General features: G+C 42.1%; 1 protein-coding gene across 2 annotated transcripts; it reads left to right on the forward strand.

The window, feature by feature from the left end:
- The first annotated feature begins 12,883 nt into the window (after positions 1-12,883).
- On the forward strand, positions 12,884-23,149 carry KCNV1 (potassium voltage-gated channel modifier subfamily V member 1). Of its 2 annotated transcripts, none has more exons than XM_075743461.1 (4): positions 12,884-13,121; positions 13,622-14,340; positions 16,110-16,636; positions 22,307-23,149. In XM_075743461.1, the coding sequence occupies exons 2-4, from the start codon at positions 13,859-13,861 to the stop codon at positions 22,816-22,818; spliced, it is 1,521 nt and encodes a 506-aa protein (XP_075599576.1). In that variant the 5' UTR covers positions 12,884-13,121; positions 13,622-13,858; the 3' UTR covers positions 22,819-23,149. The 2 variants fall into 2 exon arrangements, with proteins under 2 accessions (XP_075599576.1, XP_075599579.1); XM_075743464.1 differs by having other exon boundaries at positions 13,828-14,340.
- Positions 23,150-23,459: the final 310 nt, after the last annotated feature.

A 23,459-nucleotide genomic window follows, 5' to 3' on the forward strand; every position in this document is an offset into this window, starting at 1 on the left:
GCAAGACCTCTCCTTCAAGTATTAGCAAGCCATGTTCCCAGATGCATAAAAGCAATGCCTCAAGCCAAAGAAGCTTATTCTAATTTATTGCAATTTGTTCCGATTTATTTCAACCAAGAATCTAACCCAGTACCTTTAAACGTGCTCATACTATTTTGTCTCCCAATTATATTTCAGTGCACTGATTATGGCATAACTATCTAGTTAGGTGATATATTTAATATGTTAGCATATTTTTTGCTTTGAAAATTTTAGAAAACACGGGAATATTCTGTCTCTCTTCTGTGCTCCAAAACTTGTACTGCTGTGATGCTCCTTGTACTCTGAATCATTCCACAGTGCTAAAACTGTTGAGGGTTATAACGAATCTTGTGAGAGCAAGCCATTGGGCCTGTTTGTGATTTCACTTCCACCAGTATATTTTACATACTGCTCCAGTAAAATCAAGAGTCACTGAGGTCTTCAGGAGGAGAAACAGAAGATATAGATAGACCAGAAAAAAAATGAGCATTTGCTTATAACTCTCCTGGTGTGCTGTATTTTAAGAATTCATTAATCATTCACTAGGTGGGGCCAATACCTCACAACCAAGAAAAAGACTGAAAACAGCTGGAAAGGAATTGCTTCAGTAAAAGTAATGCTTTCATTTAAAGGAAAATCTTTGTGTAGGGTAAAAATAATAATTAGCCTTAGATGAGATTTTTCTGAGATTTGACTTTCTAGATCTGAAATTTTACTCATTTAACTATAAAGTATTTGAATTCTTTTAACATGGATATTTTGGATTTAACTCCTTTTCTAAGTGCAGGTGTCTACTGCCATTTCATATTCCTAAGGGTACCTGAGATATCTGCTTAGGACTAGCAGATGTGATGCAAAACCTATAAAAGATTCATGCTTCCCCCAAGGAAGCAAGAGAAGGCCAAGAAGCAGAAGCACGTTTGTACATGTAAGGTGGTATGAGATGCACACAGGTAAGTAACCTTACGGCAAGAAGCAGCTGAGCTGAATATGATGCATAAAGTGCACGAAAACAGTAACAGTGAAAAACAATTTGAGAAAGGTCCTTCTCTGACCTATCCAGACCATAAACCCTCATCTGGAGAATCTGAAAGATAATTTGGAAAATGGCAAGGGAGGCCCTTTTTTAAAAGTCATATACAGCACCACAAGCAAAGGCCACAGACAAAATTTGTTATAAACCACTTTCCAGAAAAATGCCTTTTCTTAGATTTAGCTAATGATGTCCAATCTAGAGACTCCAGCCTGGCAGCTAGGATTTAGCCATATACCCCAGTTGAAGCCATGAAAAGGGAATGGTTATGAAGCAAATAAGCAGCAGAGGTTTCCCTCACACAGAGAAAGACTCTATCCCAGAGCAGCTTAAAGGGGCTGGCAATCATATTGTGTTACTGAAGCAGCTCAAAGGAGTCAGCTCCAATGAACGAATCGAGCCCTGAGTCACCAAGGCTCTGGAAGTCATTAAAATAGCAGCAAGAAAGGGGCAGGAAAGAGTTGATTCATACATTTCAGCATAGCTATTAAACCTGAGGATCTCAGGACAAAAATTTGGGAAGGGAAGGGAAGGGAAGGGAAAGCAAGGCAAGGCAAGGCAAGGCAAGGCAAGGCAAGGCAAAAGCTGATATAGGAAGGGGACACAAAAACTGACATAGTGTGCAGCCACTGGCTGGTTTCATGCAGAAGGGGATTCAAGTGAAAAGAAAATAAAAACTAAATCTGAAAGAATTCCTTAAGACAATATTTGTTCCACAAATCACAGAAATATATTTAAAACTGATGAAGTGGATCAGAAGAATTTTGTTAGTCGTATTTTAGGAATTTAAATCAAATGAAATCTAGGTGAGATCACTGAGACTGTGCTTTGTGTCAAGCAACAATAATGTATAGAGAAGAACAATTCACAGTATCTATGAATTGACAGAGAATTCATAGTTCAGTAGCCTTTGTTCAATATTTCTGCTGTTTACTTTTAAAACATTTTACTCAACAAAAATTATTCCTTCTATAAATGATCATGTAAAACACTCATAAAGACACATATATTTAATTACACTTTCAAAGACAAATCAAAAGGGATTATTTTACAGAATCACATACTAATTATTCATCAAGCACACAATCTCTTTGATTAGGATTATTATACATGTTCAGTTACAGAAAAACATATTTATGTGCTTGAGTTAAGGCATTTCCCTAAAACGACTGAGATTATTTGCATGTTGCACATTTTTTTCTTGATGAGCGTTCTTAGTTGGAGGTCCTTTTGTCAGGAATTTTTCCACTGCATCAGAAGTTGAGAGTTATCAAAGGCAGCAGCATGATTAAGGCAAATGGAAATCAAAATAGAGTGGAAAGGAAAGAAATTATAGAGACAAAGCAGTAGTATAGGAAAGAGAAGGGAACAAGATGGTCAAGAGTCTTTCAGGCTTTCTACTATTCCATTTAGGCAAAACCTTGGTGCAGCACAAACAGGGTTGCTGAAGAGCAGATTTGGATACTACAATTAGATTACCCTCTCTTTCTAGATTCTAATTCCCTTTCAGATGTCAACATGACTGTAGTCTTTTATGGTTACTCATGGTTATTTATGGTGTTATTGACATTTAAGGTTATTACTGCTATAATATACTTTATTACTAATGGTTTGTATTACAGTAGTGTCTAGAGGGGAATTTTGTTATACAAACTGTATTTGCTCTCAGGCAAGCTGAGAACAAGGTTTCACTTTTGATGCTCTAAATACCAACCTTAGTTCAGGACACAGAAGAGAAGAACCAAAGGAAGGAGAGAAGACTTCCTCTCTACGGCAGTGACAGGAGTATGTGCTCCCACAACCAATGTCTGCGCGCTGCCCAAAGTCTTTTGAAACCTAATTTCCTTCCTCCTCCACCCCCCCAGAGATCCTCTAATATTCCACAGGCTTTAAAACCCTAAGTCAAAATCAAGTGAGGAATTAGACAGTGTTGCAAAATTCCTTTAGAAACCGTCAGTGGAACTCAAAATCTAAGCATTTAGCCATTTAAGATTATCATCTGTGAATTCATTATTAGCACTACCTAAGGAGACTTCCTGGAGGCTGGTAGATTATGAAATTGTCTCTTATTTGCGAACATTACGTGTTTGATCGAAGCTACACCAAGTCTCATGCAGCCTAAAGAGAATAGTGAAATCGATCGGCCTAGGAAACGCTGTCTGACAAAAATGAAGGATTTACAAAAACTGGAGACATTAAACAGATTTTTTCTGACAGGCTCATACCCATAAACATACACCTACTGACATCTATAAAAACATTGTCTGCTAGAGTTTTAATAAGTGAATACCAAAGATATTGACACTGAAGCAACTGTAATTGGAATACTGTACACGAGGGGAATCAATATATCTAGGTTTGTAGTTGTTTGAGGTGATTACTTTCATACATTTGCTTATATGCCATTATTTATTCTTGCTACCTGCATTCAACCAAATCATGAAGTTACTAATGCTCAGTGGGAATCATTGTGAGATGATTTATTCCTCACAGTAAAGCCTATGATAAAGAAGGTGGACTTTAGCTATTGAACAGAAATTATCATGATTGCTTATTACTGTTCAGATGTAATAAGATGTGACCAGATAATTTAAAATCCAGTCTTCTCTTACAAAAAAAAAAAGTCATGAAACATCATTAGTCCCTACATCCACAGTCACGTATGCATGTCACAGTGTATGAAACAAGGGAACTGTTCCAGTGAGTGTTCAGGTCATGTAGTTGGTCTGTTTGAAAACCTTGGAAAATCTATTATGGCTAGTTAATGAGGAACTATTTATGCAATTATGACAGGTTGAAATTGAGAAACAAGGACTTTTTCTGTCCACAGAAGTTTTCTCAGAATTGCATTCCCAAAGATCTCCAGAGGACAAGGACTCCTTGCCCGGCACAAATAAGCTCCAGCGCATGAGCTAAGAAGTCAACAAACACACTTTCTTTTCTGTGCACCCAGAAGCAGTGATGAATGTCTCCTCCAAGAAGTCCAGCACTTGATCATGCAGTCCTGTACGACCCAGATCCCTCTAAACATTCACTCACCCAGAAGCATGAGGTGTCCTGGGGTAGTACAGCTTAACTGCACATGGCAGCAATTAACTATCATCATTTAATCATAATGGTACTTACTTATTTCACAGTGATGTTGTGAGGATTAACCAAATACTGCATTTCCAAAATTATTTGTGACGTCCAGAACAAATTATGTTATTTCAAAACCACAAAGCGTTTTCATAGTTATCAAAATAAATGTGTGATACATTGGTAATAAATGCTTGCATTGGTAAGCAAGAATTAGTATCTATGCTGATTTAAGCAGTAAAGAATTATTTTTTCTTTTTTTTTACAGAAACATAAAAAATACAAAAAAAGTTAAAAAATCAAGAGTTAGATTTATCTGGAAAACCAGACATCTACGATGTTGATACCTTATTTCAGCTGTTGTCTAGCCTTTCCTTGCCATAAGGGGAGACAAAGGGACCTGTGTAAGGTGTGATTCATCCCATCCTAAAGCAGAGGTGTATAAAACGAATAATGAATTGCTTCTTTGAAGCTCCTATTTCTCTTCTTTGACTGAAGACGCTAAAGGTGACTGGCAGGGCAAAGGAACCTCTGCTTTTCATAAGCAAAAAGTTGTTCAATTATGCAGTCAGTCACAAATACAGGAAGTGAATTTACACATAAAAGACACTTAAGAACCACAATTCCTCTTACAAAAATGAATTATTCTTGCTATAGGATATATGTGAGCTTAGCCAATATACCCAAATTAACTTTTTAAATTTAAAGTCTCTTAATCTATTTTGAATGAATGAAAAGATGCTGAACAGTCACCTTACATACTTCGCTAGGTAGGGTTTTTTGCATTATAAATTGAAGGAAATTATTGAATATATAAAATGTAAACTGCAGGAATGTTAGGCAAAGAAACCCCACGTAAAGTCAGCAGAGAATGGCAGCAGAGATTAAATTGCCTGAACACATTTCTCTTTTGCACTGCATGAAATCATCTAAAGTTATTTCCATGATGATGTTCTTTTCTGTATGAAGACATGCCTGTTCTGGTTCTCCTGTTTGTTATAGGATACTCAGCTATTATGCCTGTTCAGTGCTGTAGATGAAATTGTTAAGTACACAGATAGATGAAATGCATCTTTTTCTTTTATGATGTATAAGTTATTACAATAAACAAGTTTCATGAATGACTCAATATTTTGAAGTTGCAGAGATAACTGCAATGTTGATACTTTGCTGGTATTATACAAATTCTTAACAAATAATGATTAGCTTTGCCTAAAATAATCATTTCCCATACTAACTATTGCTCAGAGATGACTACTGTATAATTATTTTTAATAGGCTGGAATTGATCATATCACTTTTAAAGAAGATATTCTTGCTGTTGTCTGTTATACTTTGCACCAGTACAGCTTAGGGGTTGACCTGCTGGGCAGCAGCTCTGCAGAGAAGGACCTGGGAGTCCTGGTGGACAACAAGGTCTCCATGAGCCAGCAATGTGCCCTCATGGCCAAGAAGGCCAATGGTGTCCTCGGGTGCATTAAGAAGAGTGTGGCCAGCAGGTCGAGGGAGGTTATCCTCCCCCTCTACTCTGCCCTGGTGAGGCCACATCTGGAGCTCTGTGTCCAGTTCTGGGCTCCCCAGCTCAAGAAAGACAGGGAACTACTGGAGAGAGTCCAGCCGAGGGCTACAAAGATGATGAGGGGACTGGAACATCTCTCTCATGAGGAAAGGCTGAGAGAGCTGGGTCTGTTTAGCCTGGAGAAGAGAAGACTGAGAGGGGATCTGATCAACGCTTACAAATATTTAAAGCGTGGATGTCTAGAGGAAGGGGCCAGACTCTTTTCAGTGGTTCCCAGTGACAGCACAAGGGGCAATGGGCACAAACTGGAACACAGAAAGTTCCATCTGAACATGAGGAAAAACTTCTCTGAGGGTGACCAAGCACTGGCACAGGCTGCCCAGAGAAGCTGTGGAGTCTCGTCTGGAAATATTCAAAACCTGGCTGGATGTGATCCTGTGCAACCTGCTGTAGGTGAACCTTCTTTAGGAAGGGAGTTGGACTAGATGATCCAACCCCTACCATTCTGTGATTCTGTGATTCTATGATTCTATGAAAAGAGCCTGGCTCCATCCTGTTTGTACCCTTAAAAGAGACAAAGTCCCTGACTATATGATATTTCTGTCTTGAACTCTTCCCTTCCCAGCTATTCAACTATTCAACTATATAGATGATTATCTTGATGGGACAACAAAGTTCATAAAGTGAAATATATACATAATTCTTTTCAAGATCTTTCTGGTCATTGTCTCTGAATTCACCTGCATACAGAGGTCTCTGCACAAAAGGTAGCTTTCAGAAGTGTTTTTTCTCATCATAAGAGAGCAATGAAGAGTCATCAGAAAGTCAATGCTGTGTAAAAAAATAACATCTGTACCAGTTTTTTATGTTCTGAAGGGAAGAGTGTGTATTACATGTTTCACATACTTGGTTTTACTAACCAAGTACAATGTTGCAGCAGTACAGCATGTTATCATATACAGTCTTCAGTGTTCCTTCCTGTGATGGGTTGACCCAACTGGGCAGCTAGGCCCCTGCCCAGATGCTTGCTCACTCCCTCATGCAGGAGTGGGGAGAGAATAGGAAAGGCAAAAGCAAGAAAAACTTATGGGTCAAGATAAAGATAATTTAATGAAGGAAGGCAGAAAAAAAAGAAAAAAACAAAACAACTGATGCAAAGGCAATCACTCACCACCTGTCACCAGCAGAGAGATGCCCAGCCAGTCTCCAAGCAACAGCTACTTTCAAAAGACTTCCCTCCATCAGTTTTACCACTGAGCACAACATCACATGGTATGGAGTATCTCAGTTGGGGTCAGCTGTCCCAGCTGCATCGCCTCCCAGCCTCTTGCCGACCTCCTTGGTGAGGCAGAGTGGGAAACAGAGAAGGTCTTGATGCTGTGTAAGCACTGTCCAGCATTAGCTAAAACATTGGTGTGTTACCAACACCATTTTGGTCACCAATCTAAAACAGAGGACCATATGGGCTGCTATGAAGAAAATTAACTCCATCCCAGCCAGACCCACTACACGTTCCTTAATTTACAAATAAATGGTACATCTTGAGAAAAAGTGTTGAGATGTTGTTAACATTAATGATGCTAAGTTATATACAGGAATATCACAACTGTCCATGGAGAACAGCAGTGAGCATTGATGTTGGTTTGAAGTTCCTGAGGGACTCTGAAGATGGTCCAGCCAGGTTCTTTTACCGTTGACTAGAGACAAGCAGCCTAGAGTGCACTAAAGTAAGCACTTGCAACTCAGTTTAGATACAGCTAAAGAAATAACTCAGGTAATAAGGTGTGAGTGGTGTTGAAGGAAAGAAAAAGTTTGTGTGGTAAATTAGCACAGGAAAAACTAAAGAAATACAAACAATAAAAAGTATCTGTTGGAACAGACCACAGGACAGAATGAATACAAAATGGATTTTAAAGTTGCAAAGTTTACCTGAATTGCTAGCAGAAAGGAATTTACATTTGCCATATTAGAAGATTTCATCTGAAGGATAAGTAATTTCAAGTTTACTTAAGGAGAAGACCGAAAGCTTTGCTATCTGGCTGATAGAACAGTGAGCTTAGCTGCTGAATAAAACAAGTAATCCTGGGCAGGAACAGTAGCAGGAATAGTACATAGATTGATGTATGCATTTCACATCCAAAACTTTAGTCTGTTTTGGTGAGGAGTGAAAAGGTTTTTCTGTAGAGAAGTTGATTCTGTCTTCGATAATACAGATTTAAATCTCAGATTGATTGATTTAAATCTCATCCTGTGCTGAATGACTTCACTCTCTTCGATCTATTTTAAAATTTCTTTTGAACAAGGCATTATTTTGGATACTAAGTCATTGGAGCTTTCTTTCAGAGTATCAAACCATGTCCCTATTTAAAGAGAATTATTCTTCCTCTTGATCTTTGTATGAAATCTTTCTTGGCATTGCTGGGTTGTGCCTGTTCAGTGATAGGAGAATGGAGTGTTAGCTCCTAAAAAATGCATTAGGTAGGTCAACAATCAGGTCTGATTGCATATCTTCTATTCATCTCTGAGAACTTTTGGCATAATGCAGCTAAAATTAAAATTAGAAAATTCTTAATAATCCCGTTCACCAATCTAATAAAAACGAAAGTAGCATTCCGCCTAGCATTACACACACTGTTTACTAAACTCAGTTTTATATTAAAGCCCATTTCCAATACAATTTCAGCAGAAAATATCAGCAACTTGCTTTCCTATGCAGTCAGTGAATGTAAAGTTAGCCCTTTGAAAATAAAACTGCTCATATGTGTAGGTTGCTCTACACAGCTACCTCCCCAGCTACTCTTTTTTTACTTCCTACCACATTGTAAAAGGCAAGAAAATAAATAGGGTCTGAAAGTGGGTAGTGTTCAAAGATACTGAAAACAGCTTTCCTAACATAGCCCTGATTCCATACTCTCTTAAACTGTTTTCACACAATGTGGACCAAACTGTGTGTCTTCTTCTGATCTGTCTGTTCTATGCAGCTAGCTCAAAGAAAGTGAGATCTGGCTGGTTTCGGCTGGACCATTTCCACAAGAAAAGCAGAATATCCCTGGAGGGAATAGAGCTGTTCTAATAAGCTCTTATTTCACTTGCCAAAGGAAACAGCAGAGAGTTGTCTAGAGGATTTCTAGGTTTCATCTTTTCTCACCTGTTACTGCAAGAGTGAGGTTACAGCAGCTCCTAGACTATATGAAAGAAAGACAGGCTTCAGATAACTCTAATGTAAAGGAACCACAACGGCTCCCTAAAAGCACTGCTTCACACTAACCAAAGGGGAAGATGCAGCAGAGGATCTAGCCAGCACCACTGTCATTTTCATGAAGTGACTCTTTATCTATGTCAAGGGAATTGAATTTAAGATACAGATTATGTCTGGTGTTGAACGCAATGGAGCTCAGGGCTCAGTGGCTTGTACCAAGTCCAAAATTCGCAACAGACAAATGATGGAATACTGGAATTGCCAAAATCCATTAATTTTAACCCTTGATATGATGTATTACTCACAAAGCCTGGATGCATATAAAAAACTTAAAGATATATTATCTAAAATGTTCACTTCCATAGAAACTACAGTATGGCAGGTGCCAGCAAAATCATGAATGGTGCTGGCTCCATAAGCAGGACTCTATTATTCAGCAGTCACAGCACAAGAACAAAGGAAGACTTAACAGATCTGTATGGTATCTTTCACTCTGAGCACTGTTAAATTGTGGAGAACCTTGCACAGTGTTATTGACATCAAAACAGAAATGAGTTAAAAAACTGGATTTGCAGCATCATGAAAGGTTACTAAACATGTTAAAGTCCATGCAACCGCATCAAGTCCCTGTGCTGCTGGAAACTATGAAGGTGTTCCTGCAGAAAGTTTTCGCTACATATGTCCTAGCTCTCATACTCTTTTCCTACCCTTTTCCCTCTATTCTACTACATAAGGTCCAAGAGAGCCACTCTGATTTTATGTTCTCAATATAGATTAATAAATGAGATCAAAACACTTTAAAAATCTTGAAATATGTGTCAGAAATCCCAGTAATTTACAATCAGTTGATTGTGAAGCACTACTCCTGTGAGAAGAGAATCAAGGCTATTTGAAAAGATTAGGACAAATTTTGGGACCTGCACATCCCAGCTTTTTCCTGTATATCACTATATTCCAGCTGGAAAAAGTGACTGCATGATTGTCATAAAATCATAGCTTTCAACATGAGGAGTACAGAAGATCAGGAAAATATATTATAAAAGAGGTTTTTGTAACAGCTGGCTTTCTGCTGAAGCAAATTTTTCAACTCCCACAACAGACATAGTGGGTTGCAACTCATATTTCAGCATTCCAGCAAAAATTTTTTCCATACTGTCTCTTGAAATAATGAAATCTGTTTCTTCAGTCAGTGGTGTCATAGCAAGGAAATATCAGCTTCGTAAAGACAGTAGTTCAGACAGATGTCATTACCACTCAGTTGTAACAGGTATTCCAGACACGACAGAACAGCACTGTATAACTCGTCCGGTCTGAACCACACCTGTGAACCATGCCGACATGTTTCTATCCAACGTTACAAATTCCATGCGCCAAACCACCTTGGAAATGTCTGTGGTTCATTTCAGCAGCAGCCCTTCACTGGCAGAGTGAGTAACACCAAATGACTCTCTTTGTACTGTTATATTAGTTTTTGCCACTACTCCAGTGGCATAAGAGCATGGTTGCCTGAGCGGGTCTGCCAAGGGAATAATAAAATTATGAAAGCTGTTGCTTTGGTTCTTCATGTACAAATGAGCAGGAACAACGAATAGCTGATCTTTTAAGAGTTCCCCAGAAAATGAAAAACGCACTAGTAGTCCCTGTTTCTTGTGTCTCTAGTGGTAGAAAAATAAATCCTCTAATTTTGAGCCTTTCTACTCATAAAACATTTTTCTCATTTCCTTGAAATGTTCCAGCTTTATTTTATTGGTACATTTGAAAATAATTTTCTGAAGAGTTTTCCAAAAGTTCTTTTTTTTTTTTTAATGAAATCTAAATTTACAAGTAGCAGAGAGCCAGAACTCAGGACTACATCATACCCAGATCTCCTGTCTAATTGTGGTGATGTGAATTGACATTATGGAAGTTATGGACACTATGGAAGTTTGTTGGTGATGTTGCTTTCCTGCAGTCAGAAGTGACAGTGAAGAACGCATATTAAGTGCACAAAACTAATGGAGAGCACAATCTTAACGTATGGCTTTCCTCTAGCTCTTTGAAGAAAACTGTCTAGGTGGAACACTTGATAATCAGACAAAAAAAAATTAACTTTGAAGTGACATAAATATACCTGTATACAGTTATTGCTCCATAAAGGACACAGGTAAACAAAAAACTGAACCTGGTCTCTCAAAGTCTTACACGTGCTGAAAATGATACATCACAATATTTCCAGAACAAGTGATCTACAATTTTAATGATGTTGTGAATTAGATACTCACTTTGACTAGACAAACTCAAAAACTTTATAGTCAGGTTCTTGGAAACATCAGTGGATCTGGACTAACAGGGAAAGCACCTGTCCTTTAAATCATGGTTACAGGAAGGGAGTGTTTTCAGGTCTCCCTCCTAACGGAGAAAATATGCCTGAAAAAGTCTTTCTGGCTGACAGAATGATGACTGAAAAGAGGAGCCTGAACAATTATGGGTCTATTACAGTCAGTAAGGCGCCTTGCTGTTCTGAGGTACTTACTTCTCATTGATGGTCTTAATGAATTGTTCTTACTGATGGTTTTAATGAATTTTTTAATTATTACTTTTAATTAAGTGCTAGCTTAAGTGCTATCCATCAGAGGGACAGCACTCCTGAATGGCAGTCCTGGACTAGAAATGAGCCATACTTGAAAGCTGGCTTCATAACAGCAGTTGCTGATTGTTTCAATGGAAAATGAATTCACATTTTTGTGATTATTCACTTGAATTATTTTTCAATTTGGTTGTTTTAAGCAATAAAAAGTAGAATGTCTATGCAAATAAGTAAATATTTTGCTTTATGACATACTTGAAATACAGAATTATAGAGCCAGAAGGAGTCTCAGGAGATCATCTAACCCTTCCAGCCTGCCTCAGGAAAAGGAGCACCACACCTTCGCTATTCCTGACAGATCCTTGTCCAGTCAGTTCTTTGACGAGCAGTGACAGAGACCAACACCCCAGATGACCTCCTCCACTGCTTCACCAAAACCTTCCTAATGGCTACCCTAAATGTCCTCCCTGTCATTCAACCCCATTACTTCTACACCTGTCCAATGCATCCAAAGAGAATGGATTATACCCTTCATCTTTGCAATCAGTCTTTTACGTGTCTGAAGACTGTTATAATGCCCATTCCCCTCCACCATAGCTATCCCACGCTACCTTTTCTTCTTGGGTCATGACTTCCAAACCCCACTCTTGCTGTTCTCCTCCAGATTCTCTCCGATCGGTGAACGCTTTTGCCAACAGTTACCCCGAGATTACCGTTACCCAAAAGATGAACCATTATGAGACCTTATGGAAATAAATGTGAGAAACATACATAACTGGATGCAGTTGTATGCAACAAGTGATGGGAGATCAAAAGCTGGTAGCACAACATACAAAGCCACATTTTGCATGCTACAGAATTTCCCCTCCTGGCAAGGCTCCACCGCAATGCAGGCAGCTGCCCGCCCTGGCGAGGAGTAAGAGGTGACAGAAAATGCAAATTTGCAACAGCAAATATTTTAAATTTGTCAGAAATAACTGTTTCAAAGGAGAAAAGGAAAAGTAGTAAGGAGAGCGAATGTAACTCTTGCACTGTTTTACAGAGGAGCTACAAAGTCAGCACAGGACGGTGCCAAAGATATTCCAGAGTATTTTAGAAAACAGGCTGACTGTAGCTAAGTTAAAACAGGCTCTTTCACGTACATCGGCTGGCCTTTACAATGACTGTTTTACTTCAGTGACTTCAGATTTGTGGTCGTGGGAGTAACATAAGTGCGGATACATTATCTACTTAGAAACACGTTTGATTTTACGTATATTAAAGGAGGGGCGGCTTCAAAATCGCCCTGTGAACTCGCCCTGTGAAGTTTGCAGGTCTGGTTCGTCCCCGGAGGAAGCGCCCGGAGCGTGCAGGTGCGGCCGGCCGGCAGGCAGCTGGGCCCGCACCGCCCTGCCCCGCACCCCGGCCCCGGGCACCGCACCCGCCGCCGCCGGGGTCCAGCAGCTCCCGGGCCGGGCCGGGCCGGGCCGGGCCGGAGGCGGTGGCGGTTCGGCCCCGCGGCGGGAGGGCGGTGGCCCGGCCCGGCCCGCCCCGCGTCCGCGCAGCCCCCCCGCTCCCGCCTGCCCCCCGCGGCACATGACCTGCCATGGAGGCACGCCGGCGCTGCCCAGAAGTTTGGAGCCGGGGTAGCGGGCAGAGGCTGCCTGCGAGGGGGACGGCGGCAGCCGGCGTCCAGCCGCGGGCGGCACAGCCGGGCGGCGGGCAGGTGAGGCGGGGCGGCGGCGGCGGCGGCGGCGGGGGGCGGCCGGCCGGGCCGGCCGAGGAGGAGGCGGCAGCCGCGCCGAGACGCCCGGTCCGCGGCGGCTGCCCCAGCAGTGGCGGGGGGTGAGGAGGGAAACTTCAGCGGCGGCGCCGGGCGAAGCGCGATCGCGGGGCGGGCGGGGGAGGGTACCCCGGGGCCGCGGACGGAGCTGTGGGGGCCGGGCCGGGCGGGTGGCGAGGCCAGGCGAGAGGCTTAGCCCCTCGGGATGCTCTCGGGGCGCGGCGGGGCGGCTCCCGGCTGCCCGGAGACCCGCCGAAGCCGGTGTTGCGTCTTGTGTTGTCCTGGTTGGCTTCCTCCGCCCTCGACCCAGCGGCAGGAGGTGAGCGCTGAAGCGGAGGGGCCGTCGCTGGCAGATGGTGCCGGGCGCTTCCCGACGGCTGCCGGCGCTGACGGCAGGAGGTGAAGCCGTCTCAGGTACCGTTGTTCTTTCTGTATCCTCACAGGTGTAGGCAGTGTTGGGCTGTTCAGCACCCTGCCTGACTCCCGTCTCCGATGGAGGCATCGCTCGGAGGAAGCGGGGACGGTGAGGTGTCCCTGGGACGGTAGCCAAAGCAAAGCGATACATTTCTAGCTGGCCGGCCACCCCCACCCCCCCACCCCCCCCTCCCGGCGGGGCAGTCTTCTCTGCAGCTTTGTTGTTTCGATCCAGGAGAGTGTGGGCTGCTGCTGGCAGCTACAGGATGAAGTCGCCTCCCTGCTGCATGTCTCTTTCTTCCCAAGCGTCCCTGGAGGAACCAGGGAGTAGCACATCCCTGGGCTCCCTGGACTCCAGTGTTTTCTCCAGTGAGGAGGAGCAGGGGCCCCTGCTCCAGAAGGTCGTTCCCTCCTTGGACTGCTTTACTATCAATGTAGGAGGCAGCCGCTTTGTGATGTCCCAGCAAACTTTGTCTTGCTACCCTGACACCCGTCTTGGCAAACTGGCCGTAGTGGTCTCTGCTGCCCGGGATGTGGCCTCTGGCCTCCTTGAGCTTTGTGATGATGCCAACCTTGTGGAGAATGAGTATTTCTTTGACCGGAGCTCACAGGCGTTTCACTACATCCTGAATTACTACCAGACGGGGAGGCTGCATGTGATGGAGCAGCTTTGTGCGCTCTCCTTCTTACAAGAGATCCAGTACTGGGGATTGGATGAGCTCAGCATCGATTCCTGCTGCAGAGACCGGTGAGTTGTGGGAAGATGTGGCATGCAAGATGGTGGGCTGGGTGAGCTCAGTGTTTACTTGCGTGCAGGGACACTCAGGTGAGAGATCCAGCAGTGAGGATAGGTGAAGTAGCAGAGCATTGGGAAAATCATGCTCAGAGCTGGATGACTTCAGTCCTAAATCCTGCTGTAGAGGTGGATGGGTGTAGGGTGAGGTCGCTGTTGACCTTTGCTGAGGGACAGGTTGGTGGTGGGGTCAAGATAGTGAGACCCTAACATGAGCAGGGTCTGGGTTGTCCTGTACTGGCTTCAGACTGGCCCTGGAAGCTCAAAATGTTTGAAAGGAACAATGCCACAGATGAAAAAGGTTGTGAAAGGGGAGATGTTCCTTCAGTCATCCAGTTTGAGGTTATCGTAGCTAGAGGGACTGGATGTGGAGGGAGGGTTTGGAGCCTTCCCACCCCACACTTTCCACTCTGGAGGATTTCCAGATCCAAGCTGGAGAGGCAGAAGAGGGGGTGGTCACCTGCCAGGCTGAGTGTGGGTGGCATGGCTCCAGGAGGAGCCATGATGCGAAGCATCGCACATGGATGTAGCAGCTTACAGGGAGGGGGCAGCAACAGCGGGAACATGGCTCGGTGGAGACAAATTGTAACAGGCAGCTTAGGAGCGAGGTGGGTTTCAACTGAACCACCCCCAGGACATTTCTGTTAGTTCTGTTTGCAGTTAATTTTAATTTTTTCCACCATTTTTAGTGTTACTGGTTTGTTCGTTAATATTGAAGAAATGAATTCTGTAAAGAGGATAACTGCTATTTATCTAAAGCAAAATTATTAGAAAGAAACAGAGAAGCAACCCCACCCCAAAAGGCTACTGAAGTTATCCTCCCCTAGCATGGTCCAGTTCTGCAGCTGAGAGAGTTGTATCCTAGTTTTCATCCCTTTCTTCCTTCCCTGGTAGGTGTAACAGGAAGCTCCTACTTCTTTGGTGGTACACGGAGCTACAGACCTCTTTGGCACATGCAGGAGTAGCTGTGTATAAAATGAAGGCAAAATTGCATAGCCCCTTTGTCTAAGGCTTGAGATTTGCAGCAGTCAGGAAATTCAGATATGAAAGAAAAGGATTCATTATTTTTGTGTATTTTAGGAATATTTTTGTTTCATGAAATTGTTCTGTACGTATACTCTTGCTCTAACAAAACACTCAACTAGGCATTTACCATCTGTAAGTTTTAGCTGGCACAAATACTTGTGCACTTTATTGTGTGAGGACTCATATATTCAAAGAAAGTAAGATAACTTGTCATCGTAGTGTGTATTGATCAGAACTTCATCCATGAACTGCATGGCTTTTATTATGCCTTCCCTTTTAATATTGCAGATACACCCCAAAGTAATAAAAAAGCAATATAATTAATAAAATTGAGAAAATTTAGAAACAGGGCATCTGGTTGTGCCAGGATTGCTTGCAAGAGTTCATGTTAGTTATGCAGCAGATCCTACTGTAGTCAACATGATCCATGTAAATAACACGCTACCGGAATAAAATTACTCTCCATATACAAACTGTCACTGATGTGCAATAAGGGAATAGAAATATCAGATCAATGGAAACGTGCTGCACGGTCTCAATTAATAAAATCATCAACCATATGCTTGACATCAGGGTTTTCTGAGCTCACCTAAGATATACTTTAATGTGTATTCTTATGCCTCATATGGTAGAGGATAAGAAAAACATACACATACGTGTGTAACAGATCTCTTTGGGGGGGGTGGGTTTCTGGGCAGGTACTTCAGAAGGAAGGAGCTGAGTGAAGCCTTAGACATCAAGAAAGATGCAGAAGAACTGGATGCCCAAGATGAGGAGGAAGACTTTTCTGGTAGCCTCTGTCCCAGTGTCAGACAGAAACTTTGGGAAGTTTTGGAAAAGCCCGGCTCCTCTGCGGCAGCCAGGACTTTCGGCACTCTGTCCATGGCTTTTGTTGTTGTGTCCATTGCCAACATGGCTTTGATTTCCGTAGAGCTAAGCTGGCTGGCACCACCACTACTGGATGCCCTAGAGTACCTGTGCATCGCGTGGTTCACTGTGGAGTTTGTTCTGAGGTTCCTGTGTGCACGGGATCGGTGTCGCTTCCTAAGGAGTGTGGCAAACATCATAGACCTCCTTGCTATTTTACCTTTCTACATCACCCTGCTGGTGGAGAGCCTGTGTGGTGGGGAGAGCTCTCAAGAACTTGAGAACGTGGGGCGCATTGTCCAAGTGCTGAGGCTGCTCAGAGCCCTGCGGATGCTGAAGCTGGGAAGACATTCAACAGGTACTTTCGGCCATGGCAGTGGTATTTCTCGGTTTTGCTGCATACAACAGTTGTTCCTGGGCACAGTCCCCCATTTTGTGTACATTTCTGCCTAATCTTTTTACCCAATCTAATGTTAATAGTAATGGCTTTTGAAAATCTTACTTTTGCATAGTGATAATTGAGTGGCACAGGCCTTCTCCAGGGAATTTTAGTTCTTCATAAAGCCAGTGTATATTGTTTGCACAGAATATTTACGAAAAGAAGCCCAAACTCTATCCCTGCTGAAACCAGGACAGGGATGAAGCAAGAGAAGGAGCAGAGATCATTGACCCACACTTTTTGTATTATCAAAAGCCCATTAATGACAGCATATGTAATTATCTGTCACAATTTGTTTTGTTAAGAACTATAAGCAAAGAAATATATCATGATTTTGTCTACATCATAGATCCTGAAAACAACCAGGATAGAGAATGTTTGAAGAAAACCATTAGAACTGAATCATACCAGGCAGTGGGTTGAGGGGCTCTCTGGCCCCGTTGAACACCCTGATATCTCTGTGCTGTGTTGAGCACAGCTGGGGGCTGTTTACTGAATGGACTTAGGTGCAGCTCAGAGCAGCAGTGTCAGGTTCAGCCGGCATTCACCCATCCGTGTGGGGCCCTTCGTGTCCAGGCACTTCTGACGGGTCAGCAGGCAGATGGATGAACAGCAAGCAGGGGTAGGGTGGAAGGTGAAATGCAGGTCTGAGGACATTTTTGTTCACTCTGAGTAGTAACGTTTTCTAGGGGGAATTTATCAGAGGAAGTTGGACATGATCGGAAGGTGTTGCATTTCCCCTTGTGTTTACCAGTGTTATTTCTACTTCATGGCGTGTGCATGCCTGGGTATATGAAACAGTAAAAGGCGTACTCCCACCACACTGTCTCCATGCCATGATGTTGTCCAATGCTTGGCATTTTCAAAAAGTGATTTAATTATGTTCCCACTATATCCAGTACTGGATATGGCACTGAATTTGACAGAAGAAATGTTCAGCCAACACTTGGAGCTTTGAAAACTCAGATCCTAGTTGTAAGTATCTGTCCTGCAATATTAGCCTGTTCTGAAGATGGTGATGGTCGTTCTTACATGGCACTCAACGTACCTTTCCAGGATTTCCTGCCAAGGAGCAGGAATGGGTTGATGCTTTTCTTTTTTGGAGAGCCATCTCCACCCTCTTTGTGATCTGGCCCAGTAGGGCCAGCAGGCATTACAGTGAGCTTGCAGCAGCAAAATGTGTCTCTATTTTTGTCCCCACTGAAGGGGAGTGAACCTGCCTACCAATGGCAGGGAGTAGCTTTAATGCTACTGAGCATAGTTGTAGTGGTTTGGGAAGTATCTTAATCTTACTTGCCTACCCTAGATTATGCCTGTGCTGATGCATAACTGTCCCTGAGAAAGCACTTGAAAGGAAGCTTATAGTGATTCAGTCTGTCAATGAGTTTGTTTTGCTTCATTATAAGTTTTTCAGGGTTTGGTGGGGTATTTCTGCAAGAAAGGCTACTACCTATTTTTGATAGTAGCTGTAATGTTAGTGCATTCCTCTCTAATTGTGTTTTGAAAATAAGAAAATGATTTGAACTCATCAAGGCTGAATTGTGCTGAATAAAAAAAACAGTGATCCAAAAGTATGTTGATTCTAGCTACAAAATTTTCATCACATTTTACTGTTACAGAATGAATCCATGAAACTCAGCTCTAAGGCCCTTCTTATCAGCTTGAAACCAGATGTTTCAGAGGCTTATATAATAACTGTTAACTTCAGGAATGGTCTCAACTTTTGTGTCTATTCTTAAATTCATTAAAATATTACCACAGCTTATATTACAATATTGAGTGCCACTAAGAGTTCAGTAATTCTATGTTAGGTAGAAATGAATTAATTATATCAAAATCTAGTCTACTAATCTGGAAGTGAGCTATCATATTTCTACTAGAACCAAAGTACCAGTTTCAAAATATAAGAAGTAACGTATGTATCTACTTAAACCATCCAGAGCAGCATTATTGTCATTGTGCTTGCTTCTTTGGTAGTTCAGAGTTGCTGTCCACTTAGACCCAGAACACTAAATCACATCTGTATAATTTAAATGTAGAAAGTCACTGTTTCAGTCTTCTCTCAGAGGAGATGCTGCTACTTACACAAAACATAGCCCTAATAAATCAAAATAGAAACATGCGCCAGCAGATCTTAAGCCATATTTTTGACAGCTAGAGGTATGTAGTGAAAGAGTTTTGTTAACGTGCTTCTAAACACATCCTTAACCACAGCTGCTAATATAAGATGAACCCCGTAGGTACCACACACAGAGACCCTCCTTGCACATACCTAGGCAGTCCTGAAAAATCTCAGTGTTTAGGGATGGCACTCACAACTCTTCTGCTGTCTTGCCCAGGATCTGGCAGCTGAAAGCTACCTCCCAGCAAAGCTTCTCCCTGACTCCTGCACTCTCAGACCAAAGCTTTATGCACTGCTCACCTGCTCAGTGTGGCAAGAGGAGCGTGAGATCAGAAGAGATGAGAAAATTTGTGGCTGCAGGCAGCAACTCCTCTTTCACCAAGTAGGGGTGTTCACAATCACAAGGAGACCCATAGCAAAGCTGGGATCACAACAGCAGCCTGGCTCTGCTGTCAGGGGCAGAAATGAGTTAAGAAAAAAACATACAAATTATTTTCTTCGTTTTAAAGAAATGGGAACTTAACCTTTTTTATGGGGAAGGGACAGAAAAAGAAATGAAAGAATAATTTCTCCCCCTTTGAAAGCTGAACCCAGCTAATAGGAGAGATGTGATGCCTAGAAACACCTGGGCTAGACTAGCATGAGTGTGCCACTATTTATGCAAAGTACTGTACTTCATCAAGGAACAACTGAGAAATCAGTAGTACCTCTGTCCAGAAAATGTATAGCTAGAGGGTGAGACCACTCTTTTGAGATGTCAAAATTATGGATTTGAGTGGCTTCAATAATACTGATATAAAACTGAACCTGCATTTCTCACATTCTCTGGTGCTCCTCAGCTGTTGGCTTCCTTCTGGGGCCCCGTTTTGTGTGAAACCTTGTTGGCCCTCCTCTGGAAGCACTTACAGATTGACTCCTTGAGGAGAAGTAGGATGTGAGTATCTTACTTGTGATGGCAATGGGCATGTGTTTGAGGGAAGGCTGTAGTGTATGTCAGGATGAGATGCCTCTAGAGACATGAAAAAGCAAAACTTTGATACTTTTAGTGCCAAAAATTTAGGATGATATAAACACTGTGTGTAAACTGAAGCTCCTGAGCGTCAGCTTGTATTGCCAAGTCTCTGGGCAATAGAGAGCTGGAACTTGAGCTGCATGGCAGAAACACCTTCTCCTTCCTCCTGCTGGCCCCAGGGCTGGGGCTGCTTGCCTGCCCCACGCCAGCTCTGTTACAGCACCTTAGCACCTTCCAGCAGGCGTAAGCAAGCTGTTACAGCTCTTGGCAAGGAGTTCTCATGGGAAGTCATAAGACTTGCTGAGGTGTCTGTGCTGGAACAGCCCTAGTTTGGCTGTTTGCTAGGCCTCAGAGACATTTTAAAAAGTTACAGAATAGTATAGCAGAATACATCGTTCTTTTGAATACACCGGCTGATTCCCACTTAGAATGAGCTGTGGAGTCCAATAACTTAAGTCATAGATTTGTTTAAAAATGTCTCCTGACTTCACCTGAAGACATGAAGAGCTGTATCTTTGGTTTAGATGAGGATAATAGAACTAAGAATAATTAAAAAAAAATCAGACTCCTGAACTGTCAGAATAATTAACCATAGGAAAAATACTTTACTGAAGGTGTCATCAATGTGATACAAAGAGTTAGCAGTCACTACCCTGTTCCTCCTTGTTTTGACCTGGTTTATGCAAGAGTTGCACTGTGTTTTAGCTATAGTTTTCTCAGGATCCATCATAAGGGGCAAACCCTGGCTTTTTTAGTACTCATTTGTGGTTTGAAAAGAAGTGCTACATAGGTAGTTTTAAATTGGAGTACCTTCTTCCTAGGTGACCTGAAAAGACTTATTTTTCTGCGTTGTTCGATAGGAAGTTTTACAGGGCAATGGATGATAGTAACTTCCCTGGAAGATGAGAGTTTGATCTGGATCCTTGCAATTGTCTCACACAGCTTTTGTACTGCTGATTGTAGTGCATTTTCAAAACATATCTTATTCGCCTTGTGTTGCAGATTTAAACTATATAATTATAATAAACATTCTAACCAACAGATCTTAGTTATAGTAATACAAAACCTGGATATGGGCAAGTCCTTAACTGGTAGAAGAAAACATTGAAAAAGAAAACATTCCCTATAAACTCTAGTATGTACTTCCACTGTTTGCGGTATATAAACATAAAAAACCCCAAATTTTAAAACCTATTAGACCTGAAGGAGAAAACAAAGAGTCGAAAGCAAGAAGAAATTTTAACATCTTGTAGTTTGAGATTGAGGAAAGAAAAGCAAATCGAATTGCTTATTACCCTAATGAGCATATGAAGTCGGCAAGCAGAGGCAGAGCTCCAATAAGCTATTTTGCAAACACTGGTTTAGTTAGAAGTGTACCCCATGAAGGATAATTCATAAGCATTGTGTTTTTCTCATTTATTAAAGAAAAGGTAGTGCATTTTTAAAGAACAGTATTAAAAACCAATCCAAAAATCACTTGTGAGTCAAAAGATAATTTCAGTCTCCCATGTGTCTCAGCTGAGTTGATCCTTGTTATTTTCCTTCTTTGTGTATGTACGCAACATTTATCCCTTGCACTGTTGGTGGATTTACTTTCCTGCTGGCTTTGTCGGGCAGTCTAGCCTTGAGGCAGCAGCTCTGAAAGGAATGGGGGGGGTTACGGAGAGCGGTGGGCTGCGCACGAACTCCCTGCGCAGCTCGTGGGCACTGGGCCTGACGCAGCACGCTGGTGAGCTAGCAGGAGGATGCAGTGTTTGCACTGGGAGGCTTTGCTATCTCCAGTTTTGGCAGAAGTGCAGCTGCTGCTAGAATACTGTGTTTTGATGTCTACAGATAAAGATATTGATAGGTTTTTGGGGGAAAGAGGGGTCAAAGAGAGGCTGTGAGAACTATAAAAGGATTGAAAATAGTACTTAGCAAAGAAAAAGTTACTGAGTGACTGATCTGGGCTCTAAGCCCCCACCTGTGAACACAAATTTGGTAACTAAGTGTTGCCTGGTTCAAGAGGAAAATATGACAATGGCTGGAAAATAGGAGCTTGGCACATTCAGACTGAAAGGAGGGAGCAGGTGTTTTTAGTGTGGTTCTTTAATAGTTATTTAGATAACTTATTAAAAATTGTGCTAAATCTTCTATTATAGCCAATTGCTAAATCAAGATTGGTTAGTTTTTCTAAATTATATGTGTACATAGTTTAAACAATAAGTAATGAAGCAAATTTCTATGCTCTGCGTTAAGGAAACAGAGATGATGTCAGTGGTTCAGTCTAACATTTTAATCTATTTCTTTAAATCATGTTTTCCCAGTAGTGTTAAGAGTAGCACCCCTTAAGACATATTCAGTAGCCATCAAAGCAAAAACATAAGGCAGTCAAGCTTTCAAATAAGAGATGTTTCACAAAGTTATGACGGCAGCTACATGAATCAGCCTACTGACTGCTTTTCTTGGTTTTCAGGTTTGCGGTCTCTTGGGATGACTATCGCACAGTGCTACGAGGAGGTCGGCCTTTTGCTGCTTTTCCTCTCTGTAGGAATCTCTATATTTTCCACTGTGGAGTACTTTGTTGAGCAAGGCATGCCAGGCACAACTTTCACGAGTGTACCTGGTGCGTGGTGGTGGGCAACAACTTCCATGACAACTGTTGGTTATGGTGACATTAGACCAGACACTACCATTGGTAAGGTAGTGGCCTTTATGTGTATACTATCAGGAATACTGGTTTTGGCGTTGCCGATAGCTATAATAAATGACCGTTTCTCTGCCTGTTACTTTACACTGAAGATAAAAGAAGCCGCTCTTCGGCAGCGTGAAGCTTTGAAGAAACTCATGAAGAACTCATCCAGCGACTCTAATATCAATGTTAATTTGCGAGACATATATGCACGCAGTGTCATGGACATGTTACGGTTAAAAAGCAGAGAGAGAGCCAGCACAAGGAGCAGTGGAGCAGATGATTTTTGGTTTTGACTTCTAAGGTATTTAGCCTTGTATAGCAAATAGACTACTTCAAAAATGTAGTATTAAGCATCTCTTTTTTTATTATTCCCCACATAGTGTATTTGTTTTTCCAACTGGAGTTTTACTTATTTGGACAGACTGAGATAACCATTGTATACAAAAGGCAGAATTCATGATATGGAGTCTCTCAAGGAGCTATGAAACTTGCTTTCAGAACTGGATCATGGTGGGTGAGGTGGGAAATTATGGGTCCATCAAAGTCAAACAGTGGCGCAAACACTTGTCTATGAATCTTATGTCCTTGCTAATGTATAATAATAAAGTCTTAGCGAAAATTGCCGTGGTGTTTTGAATTTTAAAGATCTATAAGATTTATATTTGCATTGGAAGAACAAAAGGGAAAGACATTAAGAAAAACTGAAAAGGGAAGTCTAAGGGAGTGAAATGTTGAATAAATTTATGATGATGTTCCTGTAACAAGTTTCAACTTGATCCCCTTTCTTATCCCCATCTTCTACTCCATTTTCATGAAAAAGAGGTTAGTAGACTCTGGGGGGAGAATTTCCTCATTTGAAGAGAAGCGAAGGGCTACCAGATACATGGCGGGTATCAGGAGATAGGTGAAAGTATTAAGCAGATGCAAGATAGGC

Source organism: Balearica regulorum, chromosome 2 (assembly GCF_011004875.1).
Source record: "Balearica regulorum gibbericeps isolate bBalReg1 chromosome 2, bBalReg1.pri, whole genome shotgun sequence".
Taxonomy (NCBI): domain Eukaryota; kingdom Metazoa; phylum Chordata; class Aves; order Gruiformes; family Gruidae; genus Balearica; species Balearica regulorum.